Here is a 17,652-nt window from a genome sequence, read left to right as displayed (position 1 = left end):
ATATGTGACCATTGGTTTTATTGGCCAATAAAAGCTTTCCAATCAGCCATGCTTTTCTTGTAAGATGATGTGAGATCCCTCTCATGGATTCTGTCTAAGAGGACCTCCGTCTGTATGACTGAAAGCAGAGTGGCTACACACTTTGGATAAGTCAGGTGTAGGGTATAATAGTAGGCCATAAGATATAAAGCACTCTCGGTAAGCTTGTCTTTTGGAAAGGTGGTTATTGCCACATCTCCTACCACTAGGAGGCAGTTGGACGAACTGACAATCAGGACCGGGCAGGAGAGAGGGCGTTTCTTCAAGTAGAAATTGGGGTCTTCTTTTTCCTGTAACACGTAATACAGACATCCTTCTGTCAGGATAATGCATTTTGGTCATTTGGAACCTAGAGTAGAGGGTTGTTTACAAACATAACTTTACATAGCAAAATTTTGTTAGTTTTTTAGTTAATTCTGAAGTTACAGTACTGAGAAAGCTCCATCTGAAAGTGCTGCTTTGAACTATCCCCAATTCATTTACTGTTTATATACATCTAGCCTTCTAAAAGAACTAAAAACAAAGGCTAGGCTAGTTTTGCTTGGTTATCATTAGGGTGATAAAACCTGCTACCATGTAATACACCCATTTTTGTAGATACTGTGACATCGCCAAGACATCTACCCAGTGAAAATCCTCTTTCTAAAACAAATGTTTTAGGTGTTTTTGAAGGCTTAGAACATACAGTGTGTGAACAGGAAATACATTGGGAGTGGTCAGAGGCAGCACCTTCAGTTGTAATTTTTTTTCCAATACTGCTGTGAAAATGATCCAACAACACAGCTCACCTCAAGGACATGGACCAGAGCCTCACTTGCATCTCGTAGCCTCTTTGGAGGAGCAGACGTGGAGGGGAACAGTGATGGCAGGACACGTAAGATCTCAAGAGCCTGTTCAGCTGCAGGAAAAGATTCATTACTTAAACCCTTGGACAGAGTGCACAAGGTTAAATCTGATCAAAATGTATACAACAGACACAATGCTTAAAAAAAACAAAGATTCATCAAATATGGGATAGCCATCATAGATGAAAAAGAAGAATGACAAAACACTAGCTCATGTACTTGACAATTAACATGCCTGAAGTCCCCCCTAATCACTAATAACACCAAAACAGCATTCCCTACCTTTGTCCATTCCTAGTGGGGGTTTCAGCACCTTCTTCCAAAGACCAAAAAACTGCACCTTCTGGCAGAAGTCTTGCCATCTTTCCTTCAGTTCATCGATGAAGTTGGTATTATCCTTATCCAAAATGCGTTGAAGCTCCTCCATCGCCTATGAAATATCAAATATACCAATACAGACATTTGAATATATCATGTAGGAGGAAATTGGCATTTTAAAGACTGTGTGTGATACCATGGTTTTAATCATCCACAGTCAATAATGACTTACATGTCCAACATCCTTGAAACAAGGATATGCTTCAAGAACCTTCTTGTGTCTGTCCTCCTTGCGAATGGTATTTGAATCAATGAATGCTCTTCTGGCCACAAATTCTAAATCCAAGAGATGAGAGACATCCTGGTGGTTTGGATTTTTTCTTTTATACAAAGTTTGTAGTGTCTCGTAGTGCTTTGCCATGGTTGCTGGACTGTAGGTGTCTGGACTGTCAACATCTGCAGACATGTTAGCTGTAAGACACAAAAATACATAATTAATATGCCTTAGTTAAAAAAAAGTTCATCTCATGACAAAAAATGTCTGCCATAAAAATCATACATTAATATTGGATTAAACTTTCATGGAATTAAATCTTTTAACAAATATCAGCCTGTCCCTAACTACCAAATACCTATTCATTTTTGGAATTTTAACCATAGAAATGCCATTTTAAAAAATCAAATCATCTTTTGTATATCAAATGCATGAAAACTATTTGCTATTTGCAAAACTCATATGATCATGAAATCACATACAACTGCATGTAGGCATACGAGTACACCCCTACAAAGGTTTGCGCACACCCCCACTATACACAGTCATGAAGCAGTTGGACAAACTCACCATCAAGACTAGACAGGGCAGAGGGTGCTTCTTTAGGTAGGCTCTGGGATCTTCTTTGTCCTTCAACACATAACACAGACATATTTCTGATAGGATAATGTACTTTAACCCATTAACGCCGGAGGGCGCCTAAAAACACACCCTCTGAAACCTCAGCATTGTTTGTGGACAGCTCCCCAAATCCTGAGGGTTTTCTGAAAAACTGGTCCGAATTTCATCATTCAGAAAAAACTTTATTTCTCAGCTTCTGTAGTACATACAAACATGAAACAAAAAGCATTTAATAGTTTACAATGTTGGCTAAAGAATAAAAGTGAAACTATCTAAAATAAAAATACCTCATAAGGGCAAATGTGTGAATGCAAAGTTGAAACTCACCTTCTAACTCACTTTCGTTACTGTCTGAGCCTGGGCTGACACTTCCCTCTGTGGATCGATCTAGAATGATTGTTGAGTCACTTAAATCGATTTCATCTGTGTCTGTTGGCTGCTCAAGACAGCGCCTCTTCGTAGAGCTGCGAAGATTAGTCAGTTAATCAATTAGTTGTCATCTACTAAATCAATCAATCCATCTGACTATATTTGTATAGCACTTTTCATACAAACAAAATGTAATAAAAAGCTATATCTCCCACACACATCCAAAGCAATTACTTCACAGTCAAACACTAAAATAAGAGCACTCATTACAAACAGAAAGTGAGGAAATACGAGACACAGATCACCCAAGACATTGACATGACTGATCATTTTGAGTAATTTTTCTTTCTTTTTATGAATATCCAAATATGATTTCAGCTTCTGAAATGTGAATATTTTCTAGCTTTTTTAGTTCTCTATGACAGTGAAATTAATATCTTTCAGTTGTGGACCAAACAACCTTAGACTTTATACTGACCAGACAACTGATCAATTTATCTTGAAAATTATTAACAGATGAATCTTTGATGAAAATAATCATTAGTTACAACTCACCTCTTTGAATGTCTCCCATCTGGAGTTCTTTTTTGGGGAGATCTCACATTTTGCAATCTTTTGTATAGCTGTGCATACACAGTGACCTGCACAAGACATTTAATCAATTTTTCAAATCACGACTAAAAATGTCCAACATGAAACACAGCCATCAACTGGAAGCATTTCACTTACCCATGTATGGAGGCCTTGGTCCTGCAGCAAGGGGTAGTACAGTACTATTCTCTTTGCCATGGCTGTAATTTCTGGCTTTGATGGGTATCTGTGCGATTCTCCATCCCCCTTTGCTCTCAGGATTGCAATCATACTGCTCATGGTGTTTCGAATGAGGCGACATCTGAGCTCCTTTGACATCTGGCAGTTGCGCTGTTCGCCTTTCTTCGACAGCTCAAAGTATTGTTGTCGGACTTGCTCAAGTTCTGTGTCGGTGTGCAATACATATTCTGGAAAGGATAACTTCACAACCTTTTCAGGGGTTGTGTACCTTGCAGGACTTGCGTTCACTGGAGTGGAAGTCTGTCGCATGGGTGACGCATTAAAGGAGGAACTGCCCGATAATTGTGAGTGTTCTTGGCCAGACTCCTGTAAAATAAAAGGTAATGAACTACTGCAAAAAGTAACTTTTTTTTTTGTTTTGTGTGACAACACAAAATGCAATGTAGCATTGACAGCTCTGCACATGTATAAATAAGCAATGTTCCATTTTGTGGGTGAAATTGCTTACATCAACTAACTGAACACCTGTCAATTAATCTAAACTGAATTGAACACACATGTAGACTACAATGCCTGTTCCAAAAACTGACCTCCTCCGACGCACCATGACAGACACGCCAGACCGCTTTTCTGCGTAAAAAGTTCTCAGGGCCTGGGAAAAGATCCCGCAAGTCTTCACGAGACAGGGTGCCCATGATTGTCTCTGTGATGTTTGCAGCTATGAGCACATTGGAAGACAAAAATAGCAAGATGAAACAGTGCCCTAGAAATAAATAAAGTGACATATTTTGTCATTGGAGGGAACTCACTCCAACGAAATTTGTTCTCTGCATTTAACCCACCCAAGTGACGTGCACACACACACAGCAAACCCGGGGCAGTGGGCGACCGCGTGCAGCGCCCGGGGAGCAGTGGGGGTTAGGTACCTTGCTCAAGGGTACCTCAGCCATGGACACCGGGACGGGGAATCGAACCAGCGATCCACCGGTTACGGGTCCGACACCCTAACCGCTGATCCACGACTGCCCCATGAACCTGCATGAGACTATTAGAAGTTAACACTTCATTCAAATAAGATAGCTAGTGTTAACCAACTTAGTATAGAAATGTAGATACCTCATTGGTTGCTGTTGTATGTAATATAGTTACTAGTATAACTATAGAATGGCGCGAGTAACGGGAGGCGAATATTCACTTTTGGTCTCCCCAAGCGCAATACAGTCACCAACCACACATAACACTTCACACAACAGGTGACAGAAGGAGTGTGATGTGACAAATGGAAGAAAGATTTTGAGGCCCACAGTGCAGGGCCAGGAAGCAATTAGCTTCCTTTTTTTAGCTTCAATTTCATTTACACACCTCTGCATTCGTACGTTCATATATGATGAAGAATAATATTGGCATACTTTACCCCTTAAAATCGACACTGCGACATCATCCAATTCTTCCATGCTGACTTAGCTGGCTAGTTAGCTCCGCTAAAGTTAGCTCCGCTAGCTCACCTCGATGTCTCCCTTTGGCTGCAAAATACACAATAAACACTGAAAGTAAATTGAAACGTCGATAACACTGAAAGGGTGTGCGACATGAACTACAAAAAATGAGCACTGGATTCAGCGCTTTCATTTACCTGCAATGAAACACATCAATCCGTCAAATCCAAGCTGTCTGAGTCGCTCCAATATAACGGTCGTTTATGGCATTCTCATTTGCAGCAGCGAGCTGGCGGGTGTAACTATAGCAATGAGCTTCAGCGTCGCGCTGGCGCGTGTAACCATAGTAACGAGCGTTTACGGCAGTCTTCCTCTACCGAGTCCGACCTGTGCTGTGACCAGTTTACCGTGCTTGCCTGTGATATCTTTGCTTCCAACATGATTTGGCGTTGCTTTATATGCTACATATTTTTGGCATTGACTCTGAAACAACTTTTGAGTCACATTAATACTATGCACAGTCGCAACCCTGACTTTCGCGTGGTGTGCGGGATTGATGGCTGTCCAAGTGAGTACAGGGTGTATAACTCCTTCTACTATCACGTGAAGCGTACACACGCACAGCATCTTCTCCAAGTTGAAGCGGCGGAGGAAGAAAGACCGACTTGCCACGGTTTACCGGGAGCAGGTGAAAGGACAGCCACAAACGACCAAACCAATGCAAGCCCTGTGGCTGAAGCGGAGAGCTCAAGCATCTTAACTCCAGTGGTAAGTCGTTACACAAGCTAAGATTTAGTAATGTTAATTTATTGGCAAGAAGAGAGCAAGTGAACGGGTAAAATGAAGTACAGATTATTTTTCTAATGCTGTCAAAGTGACTGTCTTTTGTAGTATTGTGGTTTTTATTAGTTGTTTTTTATATACTCGAAATAAAGACACCAATCAGTAATAAATATGCCCATTTTGTACCTTTTTATTGGAAGAAATCTAGCTAACTAGCTTACCCAGGTTAGATTATCTAGTGGTGCTACCTACAAATGTCAATATTTCCCCTGTTTTAATAGATATGTTTGTTGTTAATCTCTTTCAGAGTGGATTTGAAGAAGATGGAGATGGTCACATGAATGTTGACCTTTCTAAACATGCAACTGCATTTCTTCTTCAAGCCAGAGAAACCCATCGACTGACACAGGTAATTTATGCCATTGATTTTCCAATTAATTGTATTTCATTCTTAGTTGCAAGCTTAAAAGAAATAAGCTTAAACTGTAGAATGACAGTCACTGTTCAGACTATGAGGGTTACTTGAAAAAGTGTCTGTGAGTTTGCATGTTGACTGCATTTTTATATGAATTTTATACTGTAGTATTTTTTTGTTTATTGTATTGTTGTTTGTTTGTTTTCTACTCTCCAGAGAGCTGTTAACCAAATGGTGAGTGGAGTCCAGCAATATCAGGCCGCATTACTGGAGCACCTCAAACAGCAAATGAGTGACATGATTGAGAGACATTCTGGGAACCTGGATCAACTAAAGAGTGATGCAATGGGGATATTTGATCAGTTTGTTGACCCTTTCAGTCAAATTGCTTCCACCCATTTGCAGGATAAGACCATCAAAGAACTGTTAGAACCAGTTGAACCAGAGATTGTTTTCACAAAACAAACAGTATGTTATGTGAAACATGGAGACTCCAGAGTTCTTACCATTAAGGACCACTGTTTTCATTATATACCGTTGGTGAAAAGCTTGGAGCAGCTGCTATCACATCCAAGAATTATTGCAATGATTGATGAGAGGCCACAGACATGCAAGGATGGATTTTTTCATGATTTCATTGATGGAGACATTTTTAAATCGCACCCACTGTTTTTGAAATTTCCCACAGCATTGCAGTTGATTTTATATACAGATGAAATTGAGCTATGCAATCCTCTTGGATCTCGGGCAAACAAAAACAAATTGTTATTAATTTATTACACCTTAGGTAACATCAACCCTAAATACAGATCAAGACTTGCTGCCATTCATCTGCTTGCCATGGTAAAATCAAAAGATCTTTCCCATTGTGGTATTGATGAGATGTTTGAGAGGATTAACTGTGACTTAACTGAGCTGTGTGATGGTGTCCAGGTTGTCACTGCAAAAGGTGAGAGGACAATTTATGGTGCACTTATGTCTGTGTGCGGAGACACTCTAGCTCAGCATGAAGTGGCTGGATTTAAGATAGGAGTGGGGTTTGCCTACAGTAAATGCAGGCACTGCGAATGCAACTTTGAAGACATGCAGGAGCAATTTAATGAAGATTTGTTTGTTAAAAGGACAATGGCAAGTCATAACAGGCAATGTAATGACATTGAAAAAGCAAATACTGACTTTCTGAAAGACAATCTAAAAATGACATATGGCATAAACAGGAGAAGCAAATTAACAGAATCTCCTCACTTTGACATAATCAGTCAATGAAATCAAATGTGTTTTAAAGCATCTTGTGCTGTCAGGTCATATGGACTTGGACGCATTCAACAGTGCAATTATTTGTTTCCCTTATTCTCCTGTGGATGCAAGGGATAAGCCTTGCCCCATATCTGTCAATACACTGTCATCAAATGACAATAAATTGAAACAGTCAGCTGGGCAAATGCTGGTTTGGTAAAGATCCTGCCATTTCTCATTGACAGAATTGGAGAAAATGATTACACACAAATGCTACTCAAGTTGTTAAAGATTGTCAAAATTCTGTTTTCACCTATTATTGCTCTCTCAACTCTTTCAAGGCTGAAGCTTTTAATAGAGCAACATTTGAAACATTTCAAACAACTGTTTCCAGATGCAAATATTATACCTAAACAGCATTACTTGCTGCATCTTCCCTCTCAGATTAAGGCACTTGGGCCTACAGTGAGGCATATGTGTATGCGTTTTGAGTCAAAGCATTGCTTTTTTAAGCAGTGGGCTTTGAAAAGTAGTTTTAAAAATATCTGTAAGTCTCTTGTTAAGCACAACCAACTTTATGAATGTAGTCAGAATGTGTATGAGAAACATCCAATTTGTTCAAGTGAAGTTGACATGGGCCCAGCATCTGAGGTGAAAAATGTTCACTATGTCGAAGGAAAGATCAAAGACTTCTTAGGAATAGAGCACGTTGAACACATAGTTTCGGTACAGTGGATTATGCAACATGGAAATAAGTATACATGTGGAAAATCTTTGGTTATTTCTAATGTCATCAATGATAATCCAGAGTTTGCACTTGTGAAAAACATTTATATTTTAAATTCGTCAGTGTATTGTTTTGAATGCCAACCACTCTCTACAGTTGGGTGGAATGATCATTATTTAGCTTACGAGGTAGAAGTTCCCGACCTAGCTCAAGCAAATATTTTCATGGATGCTGAAAAGCTTGTTGATTATACACCATACTACTATGTAAACTTCAATAATAGCAAGTACATTCCACTGAAGTATGATCTCACAGACATCATCAAACATCATTCTTGAGTCTGTATTGAGTGTACAGTTGGGCTGATTTTTTTTAAGCACTGACAAACACTGTAATTGATGACAGCATTTATTTGTACTTATTACTTGTTTAATAATGTGGTACAGTATGTCTGTCTTTTTTTACATATCTAATGGACATGGTTTGCTGGAAATGTAATAGCCACACTGTACTGTGAGTTGCAAGCCCTGCATGTTTTCAATAAAGCAAATTTGTAGTCTCAATTCAAGTCAAGTCTATTTCTTGAAACAAGACGATTCATCTTTTGCAAATAACACAGCAGCTTAAAAACCTTATGACATATTAAAAAAACTTGTTTCATCTGAGATATAACTCAAAACAAGATGTTTTCAAGACTGTTTCACTTAGCAAGATATTCAAGATGCACTGTCTAAAAACAAGCGCCTTTATCTCACTTAAATCTTACTCTTTAGGTGATTTTGTCTTGTATTAAGTGTGATGAGATGTTTTGACTAGAAATTAGAAAAATATACTTGGCAAGATTTTGAGTTTTTGCAGTGCATCAGAAGTGTCTTAACATCAATCCTGGAGCAGTCATCCAAACAACTTGACTGTTCTTCTGTTAGGACATTTTTGTATGAAGTCATGGCTGTGATCAACAGCAGGCCTTTAACCACTGATTACCTCTGTGATGCTTCTTGCCCCGAGCCCCTGACACCTAATCACATTTTGACCATGAAGTCTACAGTAATCGCTCCACCTCCTGGACGATTTGTTAGAGAGGATCTTTATCTTCGTAAAAGATGGCGTCGTGTTTAGTTCCTGGCCAACAGTTTCTGGTTGCGATGGAAGAGAGAATATCTCTTGAATCTTCAGCATCGACAGAAGTGGACCAAGGAACAAAGAAACGCAAAGAAACGCATCCAGAAGACTGTTACACTACTGGAAGCAGATTGAAGGCCTGAGTTTACACTTTCATCCTGTCATTATAAGCTTATAAGCAGTAGTTGAATCTTAAAGTTAGTAAATAAAAGGTTATAAATAAGTTCATCACAAGTTCATATAGCTTCACATTAGGAATAAAGAAATTAAAATAAAATCACAGAAGATTTTGGTGGGAGTATAACTGTCATCAGTTACCTAAATGGCATGAATAATATTTCCAATATATAAATTAATATGGTTATTTCATTTGTTTATGGTGAGCATAGTTTTCATGGTGCGCAGTATATTTTTGTGTTGTATTGGGGTGGAATCTTCTATTCTACTTCCTGGGGGACATAATTCAGGGACGTACAGGAAAGGGATATCTTGAAAAACAGCGGTAATCCAGTTTTCGCCTACCAGGACCAAAGAAGGCTTAAGCTTTATGTGTGAGATGTATTTGATGAATATTGCAAGAGAAGAATGTAACGCGGGTCATTTAACGTTTGAATGGACCCCGGTTGTGGAATATTGTTCTTGAAGAAATGTTATGAAGAGTGATGAACCTTTGTGTGCAACGAACCTAGCTCCTTTTGGTAACAAGCTGCCAGCGAGGTAAGCTTATGTCTCTCAATATTGTAGAGTTACGTAGTCGTCTTCTAAATTGTTAATATTAACTTAGTTTTGTCTAATATGATTCATATAAATTTATTTGTTGTTTGTTATTGTCAGTTTTCACGGGACGAAGCTGAATAAAGAACGCCCTGTAGTTTAAAAGAAAACTCCGTTTCCTCGTGTTACTGTGGGAGCTACAGTGAAAACTCGATGTCAAGACCCAAGGCGTGTGGAGAAGCAAGCGGCAAGTCATCGCCATCGCATCGCATTCCTCAGCGCTTCTTCTGAGATGAGACGCACGAGAGCTACTTTGCAGTCCGCAGTACGGTGCAGGTGCCATTGTTTTGCTAGCGTAGGCTCAACATTTTGAACGGACATTTCAGAGACTTCGGTTTGAGCTCTATAGGAACTCATTTGAATGGTGTTTGTCTACAACAAGAGACTCTTGGTTTGGATTTCAATTTAAATGTGACCGTGTTCATATCTAGGTCAATCTATGTTTTCTTTGTTGGCTAATAACTCTTGGTTTGATGATGGTCCATTTAGGCTTAGGCAAGTTCAATACCATAATGGCAGGTTGTAGCCATTATGCATGATCATATGCATGTGTGTGACTAACATAACAGTTATTTCAAATGCTCTTTTAAATAGAGAATGTTTATAGTTGAATAAGCTTAATGTAAAGTTTACTCTTATTTAGTTTAAACTATAATTACTAAAACCTGACTAAGTAAGCTGAATTTATGATAATTTTTTTTTTTGTTTTAATTCCAATCTTTTGACAACCTAACTTTAAGTTAACAAGGTTACTTTTGATAAATATTGCAGTCCTGTTGCATTTAAGCAGAAAGTTAGACATAAAACGGGAATAACTTACTTCCTTTTCTCTAACTTAAAGGTAATTTGAATTCATTAAGAGAGAGACGGTCCATTAAAATGTCTGAGTCAGGTAGTCTAGTTGAGAATGACAGAGAAAGTGTAAAACAGATCGTACAGACACCCACCAAAGAAGATGCTGGCAAGGAACAAGATGTAATATTAGATGAGTCAGAGCATTCATGTGTGATTAAAATTGCGGCATCCAGTCTCAACTGCTCACAAGAAGGGCCGCAAGGCCGAAGAGTCCGTAAGTTGACAGAGAAGGGCCAAGAACTGCAGGAAGAGCAAAAAAAAGACTGGAACGCAGGTTCAATTCGAACTATGAAAAGTGGAAGGCACTCGTTAAAGATGCCAAACAATCTTCTAAGACCTGTAATTCGAAAGCTATGCTACAGGAACATGCAGCTAAGATAAGAAAAGCCTCAACTGAGTTAGAGCAGATTTATGAAGACATACGTCGTGTTCAAACACCACACCAAGACATGCGTCGTAGAATAGACACTTGTGAAGAAGTAACCAAGGAAATCGTTGAAGCTGCAAATGGCTGTCTAGCTAGCAATGAGCAAGAAGATTTCAAAAGTGCAAGGTCTCTAAAGCTAAGGCCTGATACACAGAGCATCATCTCTAGTCGCTCAAGATCTGTGCATCGCTCCCACGTTGGTTCAGTAATTAGTTCAAGATGCTCAAGCCTGTCATCACTGAAGAGACAAGATGCAGCAGCCGAAGCTGCTGAAGTCTTTCACGAGCAAGAGCAGCATTTTAAAGAATTGCAAAGGCTTGAAGCTGAAGATAAGAGACTTCAAGCAGAACGAGAAGTTGAAAATGAGAAGAGAAGGCAGATGTTAGAAGCCAAGCGCAGAGAGATAGAACGATTGGAGACAGTCAAGAAACTAAAGGCTGCCAAGGCACGGCAGGAAGTGTATGCACAGAGTATATGCTCAGATGAAGAGATAAGTGAGCTACTGCACGGCTGTGGTTCTGTGAGAGCAAAGAAAGAAGCTACAACCCAGAATGCTACAACCCAGCATCACTCAGACACTCCACAAGCTGTAACCCACTCCACAAACTGCAATGTCAAGCGAGAAGACGAGACCACTGCTCTAATAAGAGCGCTTGCAGAATCAGTAGCGGCAAATCGACCCCCTGTACCTGAGCCAGTAGTATTCCTTGGTGATCCTCTTCGGTATAATGACTGGAAAATCTCATTTCAAACTCTCATTGATAGGAAGAACATACCAGGCGAAGAGAAGATGCACTATTTGCGAAAGTACATTGGTGGGCCTGCTAAGAAAGCAGTTGAGAGCTTCTTTATGCTAGGTACAGAGGCAGCCTACCTTTCTGCATGGACCATCTTAGAAGAAAGATACGGAAATCCATTCCTTATTACCAAGGCTTTCAGAGACCGGCTAGCTACACGGCCTAAACTAAATCCCAAGAATAGCCTGGAGCTACAAGAATTTGTGGACTTTCTGCGAAGCTGTGAAGCAGCCATGTCACAGATCAAAGGGTTTGATGTGCTCAATGACTGCAATGAAAATCAGAAGTTGCTCATCAAACTTCCAAGATGGAATAGAAAGGTAATGCAAGTGGAGGAAGAAAGCCAAACATTCCCAACTTTCAGCCAATTTGTAGCATTTCTAACACGTGAAGCCAAGATTGCATGCAACCCTGTGACTTCTTTACATGCTCTAAAACCAAGTGACGGTGAGAAGACCAGAGTCCAGAGAAACAGAAGCCCTGGGAGAAAGGCATTAGCCACCAATTCGGATGAGAAAGCTGTCCTAGCCAGCTGTATCCTCTGTGAAAAGGCCAACCACGGTTTAGACAATTGTAAATTCATGGAAAGAGAGGTTTCTGAACGACATAAGTTTATACAAGAAAATAGATTGTGCTTTGGTTGCTTGAAACCAGGGCATCGCTCAAAGGAATGTGAAAAGAGAAAGACCTGTGAAAAATGTAACAAAAGGCACCCCACGTGTCTTCATGAAAATCGTAGCAGTGATGCACGGCCCTCATCAAGAGGTGGCACCGTAATGGTAGAGAGAGAAGACAGCAACCAGGATAAAGCAGACAGTGCATCAAGCAGAGCAACGTCAAACAGAATTATGCAAAGCGCAGGGGCACTTATACCTCTACAGTGATACCAGTGTGGGTGTCAACAGCTCATGAACCAGATCACGAGGTTCTTGTATATGCACTTCTCGACACACAAAGTGATACGACATTCATTCTTAAAGAAACTGCTGAAGCCTTTCATGCTAAGAGTGAGCCAGTCCATCTAAAGCTGTCAACAATGGCTTCAAAGGACACTAGAATATCATGTCAAAAACTAACGGGTCTACAAGTGAGGGGGTTCTACTCAAACAAAACAATTCCCCTACCAGCAACATACTCCAGAGACTTCATCCCAGGAAACCGAGATCATATCCCTACACCGAAAACTGCAAAAGCTTGACCTCACCTTGAACACCTATCGGATGAAATTGCTCCCCTGCAAAGTTGTGATATTGGCCTGCTTATTGGATATAATTGTCCACAGGCTCTTGTTCCAAGACAGGTAGTGTCAGGAAGAGAACACCAACCCTTTGCAATAAAGACCGATTTAGGTTGGAGTGCGATTGGCTATGGTGACCCTCATGTCGACCCTTGTCGGATCTCGCATGCGAAGTTCATTTTGTCCACAGAAAGCAAATCAAAGAAGTTGTGTCACCTTCAGAGATCATGAACATTCTTGAATCTGACTTTATTGAAAGAACCACAGAGGATGGGCAAATATCTCAAGAAGATCTTAGATTTCTGGCCAAGATGACGGATGGCATCAGATTAAAGACTGATGGGCATTATGAAATGCCACTACCATTCAAGCTAGAAAGAGCTAACTTACCTGACAATAAGTCCTGTGCCATGCATCGTCTGAGGTGTCTGGAAAGAAAACTGAAAAGGAATCAGCAGTACTACAAGGATTACACAACTTTCATGAATGAAACAATTGAGAGTGGCGATGCAGAAAAGATCATGGAGCAAGACCTGTGCAAAACCCCAGTTTGGTACATCCCACACCATGGGGTGTACCATCCACAGAAGCCGGGTAAGATACGTGTTGTTTTTGATTGTGCTGCAAAGTTTCAACAGACTTCTCTGAACGACCATCTTTTGACTGGTCCTGACTTGACCAATACATTGGTGGGAGTACTGTGCCGTTTCCGCAAAGGACCGGTGGCACTTATGTGTGACATTGAACGCATGTTCCACCAGTTTCATGTAAAGAAAGAAGACCAAGACTATTTGAGATTTCTCTGGTGGGATGGTGGCAACCTGGAGGCACAGCCTTCCATCTACCGCATGAAAGTTCATCTGTTTGGCGCAGCATCCTCACCAGGCTGTGCCAACTTTGGACTTAAGCACGTCGCTGCCACAGGACGCGGTTCGGTCAGTGATGACACTGTCAGGTTCATTCAGAGGAACTTTTATGTCGACGACGGTTTAACGAGCACAGAAACAAAAGACCAGGCAATCCAATTAGTCAAGGAAGCAAGAGACCTCTGCAATATGGGAAAACTCCATCTTCACAAGTTTGTCTCAAACTGCAAGGACGTACTGGACACAATCCCTGAAAAGGAACGTGCAGAAGGCACCAAAGACCTGAATCTTGCATTTGGAGGGCCTCAAGTAGAGCGAGCCCTTGGGGTTCAGTGGTGCGTGGCTTCCGATCAATTCCAATTCAAAGTTGCTGTGAAAGACAATCCGCTTACCAGAAGAGGGGTCTTGTCCACAGTTGCCTCACTGTATGACCCACTTGGCTTTGTGGCCCCGTACATCTTGATAGGAAAACAGATCCTGCAGCAAATGTGTCGAGGCAAGCTTGATTGGGATGATGACTTACCCGAAGACCTCAAACCGTTGTGGGAATCCTGGCTAATGGACTTAAAACACTTGGCAGACATATCGATCTCAAGGTGTTATACTCCCAAAGGCTTCACTGTCAAGCATTATGAGCTCCACCATTTCTCGGACGCCAGTACATCAGGCTATGGAGTGTGCTCATATCTTAGAGCAGTGAGCACAACAGGAAAGGTCCACTGCTCTTTGGTCATGGCGAAGGCAAGAGTTGCACCTAGCAAGGTCACTACTATACCAAGACTGGAGCTTTCAGCAGCAGTCACAGCTGTTCGCATCAGTGACTTGCTGAAAAAGGAACTTGAAATTGACTCCCTACATGAATTTTTTTGGACTGATTCTAAGGTAGTCATAGGATATATCAACAATGACGCCAGAAGGTTTCATGTCTTTGTGGCTAACCGGGTGCAGCGCATCAAACAAAGCACAGAACCTGATCAATGGCGATATGTGGCTTCTGAAGACAGCCCTGCGGACTATGCATCTAGGGGTCTCGCAGCACAGCAACTTAAGGTTTCCAACTGGTTCACAGGCCCAGCATTTTTGTGGCAGAAAGAGCTGCCTGCTGAAGATGCCATGGTGGGAGAAATTTCAAGTGCTGATCCTGAAGTCAAAGAGGCTTATGTTCATGACATTCAAGTCCACGAAGATGTTCCACTTCTGGATCGTATGCACAACTTCTCAGACTGGTCAAGACTAGTCAGGGCTGTAGCTAGACTGACACGCAGAGTAAAGCAAGCCAAGGGACTACAGCGAAAGTCAAGTGAAGCCACAACTTTGGAGGAAAGAAGAGAAGCAGAATCAATGCTTATAAGGATGGTACAAAAGGATAGCTTTGCTCAAGAAATGCAGCACTTGAGACATGGCAACGGTGAGCGTAGTGAAGTAATGAACAAGCTGCAGAGTCCATTTCTGGACAAGGAAGGTGTCCTCAGAGTAGGTGGGCGCTTGACTCATGCAGCCCTCCATCCACATGTGAAGCATCCCGCGATCCTTCCTCGAGACAGCTACTTGTCATCACTCTTTATAAAACATTATCACGAGAAAGTGTACCATCAAGGACGTGCTTTGACTATGAACGAGCTCCGTGCTAATGGGATATGGATCCTTGGGTCTGTGTCATCATACATCTACAAGTGCACCAGATGCAGGAAATTAAGAAGGTCCCCAGAACAACAAAAGATGGCAGATCTTCCTGTTGAGCGCACAGAAGAGGCCCCTCCCTTCACCTATTGTGGGATGGATTGTTTCGGGCCATTTTATGTCAGGGAAGGAAGAAAAGAGCTCAAACGCTATGGACTTCTACTTACCTGTATGGCTTCTAGAGCAGTGCACATTGAAATGCTCGATGATCTGTCTACTGACTCCTTCATTAATGCACTTCGTGCTGCCATTTCCATTCGCGGGCCAATTCGTCAGTTAAGATGTGATCAGGGTACAAACTTTGTTGGTGCTAGGAGAGAGTTTGCTGAGGCATTAACTGAAATGAAAGAAGAGAAGTTCAAAGCAGAAGGATGCGAGTTTATCATGAATACACCAGCTTCAAGTCATATGGGCGGAGTTTGGGAAAGGCAAATCCGCACCATCAGAAGTGTCTTAACATCAATCCTGGAGCAGTCATCCAAACAACTTGACTGTTCTTCTCTTAGGACATTTTTGTATGAAGTCATGGCTGTGATCAACAGCAGGCCTTTAACCACTGATTACCTCTGTGATGCTTCTTGCCCCGAGCCCCTGACACCTAATCACATTTTGACCATGAAGTCTACAGTAATCGCTCCACCTCCTGGACGATTTGTTAGAGAGGATCTTTATCTTCGTAAAAGATGGCGTCGTGTTTAGTTCCTGGCCAACAGTTTCTGGTTGCGATGGAAGAGAGAATATCTCTTGAATCTTCAGCATCGACAGAAGTGGACCAAGGAACAAAGAAACGCAAAGAAACGCATCCAGAAGACTGTTACACTACTGGAAGCAGATTGAAGGCCTGAGTTTACACTTTCATCCTGTCATTATAAGCTTATAAGCAGTAGTTGAATCTTAAAGTTAGTAAATAAAAGGTTATAAATAAGTTCATCACAAGTTCATATAGCTTCACATTAGGAATAAAGAAATGAAAATAAAATCACAGAAGATTTTGGTGGGAGTATAACTGTCATCAGTTACCTAAATGGCATGAATAATATTTCCAATATATAAATTAATATGGTTATTTCATTTGTTTATGGTGAGCATGGTTTTCATGGTGCGCAGTATATTTTTGTGTTGTATTGGGGTGGAATCTTCTATTCTACTTCCTGGGGGACATAATTCAGGGACGTACAGGAAAGGGATATCTTGAAAAACAGCGGTAATCCAGTTTTCGCCTACCAGGACCAAAGAAGGCTTAAGCTTTATGTGTGAGATGTATTTGATGAATATTGCAAGAGAAGAATGTAACGCGGGTCATTTAACGTTTGAATGGACCCCGGTTGTGGAATATTGTTCTTGAAGAAATGTTATGAAGAGTGATGAACCTTTGTGTGCAACGAACCTAGCTCCTTTTGGTAACAAGCTGCCAGCGAGGTAAGCTTATGTCTCTCAATATTGTAGAGTTACGTAGTCGTCTTCTAAATTGTTAATATTAACTTAGTTTTGTCCAATATGATTCATATAAATTTATTTGTTGTTTGTTATTGTCAGTTTTCACGGGACGAAGCTGAATAAAGAACGCCCTGTAGTTTAAAAGAAAACTCCGTTTCCTCGTGTTACTGTGGGAGCTACAGCCATGTTAGCACTAAGCGAAGCTCAACGACAAACAGGACGGGGATCGGAAAAGGAAAGAATCTAGATGATCGTGCGGTTAATAAACTTTTCCTAAAGTGCTTGTGTACTTATTTGTAAGAACCAACCACAGTAAAAGCTAACACAAAATATGTCGACTGAAGTACACCAATACCACCGAACACCTACGCTAGCAAGTGAATGAGTAGTGCAAGAACAGGAAGTGACGCAATACGCAATACGTTACCCAACGCTGTGGCAGAGGCAGGTACAGAGCTGCTTGGTTATACACACAAAATTGGGGCTCAGAGTGGGTGGAGCGCATTCACAACTTCCAAACATCCCTTACTCCTGCATTTTCCTTGTCCAGTCTCAAAACCTTTCTAATTCCTCTTTCATTTCATCCTTTGGAACTTTCTTCTGCCATCTTTCTATTGTTCCTG

At 41.0% G+C, this 17,652-nt stretch overlaps 2 protein-coding genes and 2 long non-coding RNA genes across 4 annotated transcripts; 3 read left to right on the top strand and 1 right to left on the bottom strand.

Moving 5' to 3' along the window:
* LOC124066302 lies at positions 1-5,543 on the bottom strand. The gene is made up of 10 exons (XM_046402568.1): positions 4,652-5,543; positions 3,828-3,955; positions 3,196-3,603; positions 3,022-3,107; positions 2,425-2,561; positions 2,047-2,106; positions 1,435-1,673; positions 1,167-1,314; positions 828-937; positions 1-329 (listed from the first exon to the last, which is right to left on the bottom strand). The coding sequence occupies exons 1-10, from the start codon at positions 4,689-4,691 to the stop codon at positions 18-20; spliced, it is 1,668 nt and encodes a 555-aa protein (XP_046258524.1). The 5' UTR covers positions 4,692-5,543; the 3' UTR covers positions 1-17.
* On the top strand, positions 5,112-7,137 carry LOC124066388. The gene is made up of 3 exons (XM_046402742.1): positions 5,112-5,441; positions 5,764-5,865; positions 6,088-7,137. Exons 1-3 carry the CDS (start codon positions 5,112-5,114, stop codon positions 7,135-7,137), a joined length of 1,482 nt encoding a protein of 493 aa, XP_046258698.1.
* LOC124066398 lies at positions 7,137-10,342 on the top strand. Its single transcript, XR_006844591.1, has 2 exons — positions 7,137-9,673; positions 9,791-10,342. It is a non-coding gene; the product is annotated as an uncharacterized LOC124066398 (long non-coding RNA).
* A 5,015-nt stretch (positions 10,343-15,357) lies between these two features.
* LOC124066401 lies at positions 15,358-17,173 on the top strand. The gene is made up of 2 exons (XR_006844594.1): positions 15,358-17,011; positions 17,129-17,173. It is a non-coding gene; the product is annotated as an uncharacterized LOC124066401 (long non-coding RNA).
* Positions 17,174-17,652: the final 479 nt, after the last annotated feature.

This window comes from Scatophagus argus, chromosome 10 (genome assembly GCF_020382885.2).
Source record: "Scatophagus argus isolate fScaArg1 chromosome 10, fScaArg1.pri, whole genome shotgun sequence".
Classification (NCBI taxonomy): Eukaryota; Metazoa; Chordata; class Actinopteri; family Scatophagidae; genus Scatophagus; species Scatophagus argus.
Note: the sequence above shows the minus strand (reverse complement) of the source record. Positions and strands in the feature narration are given on the sequence as shown.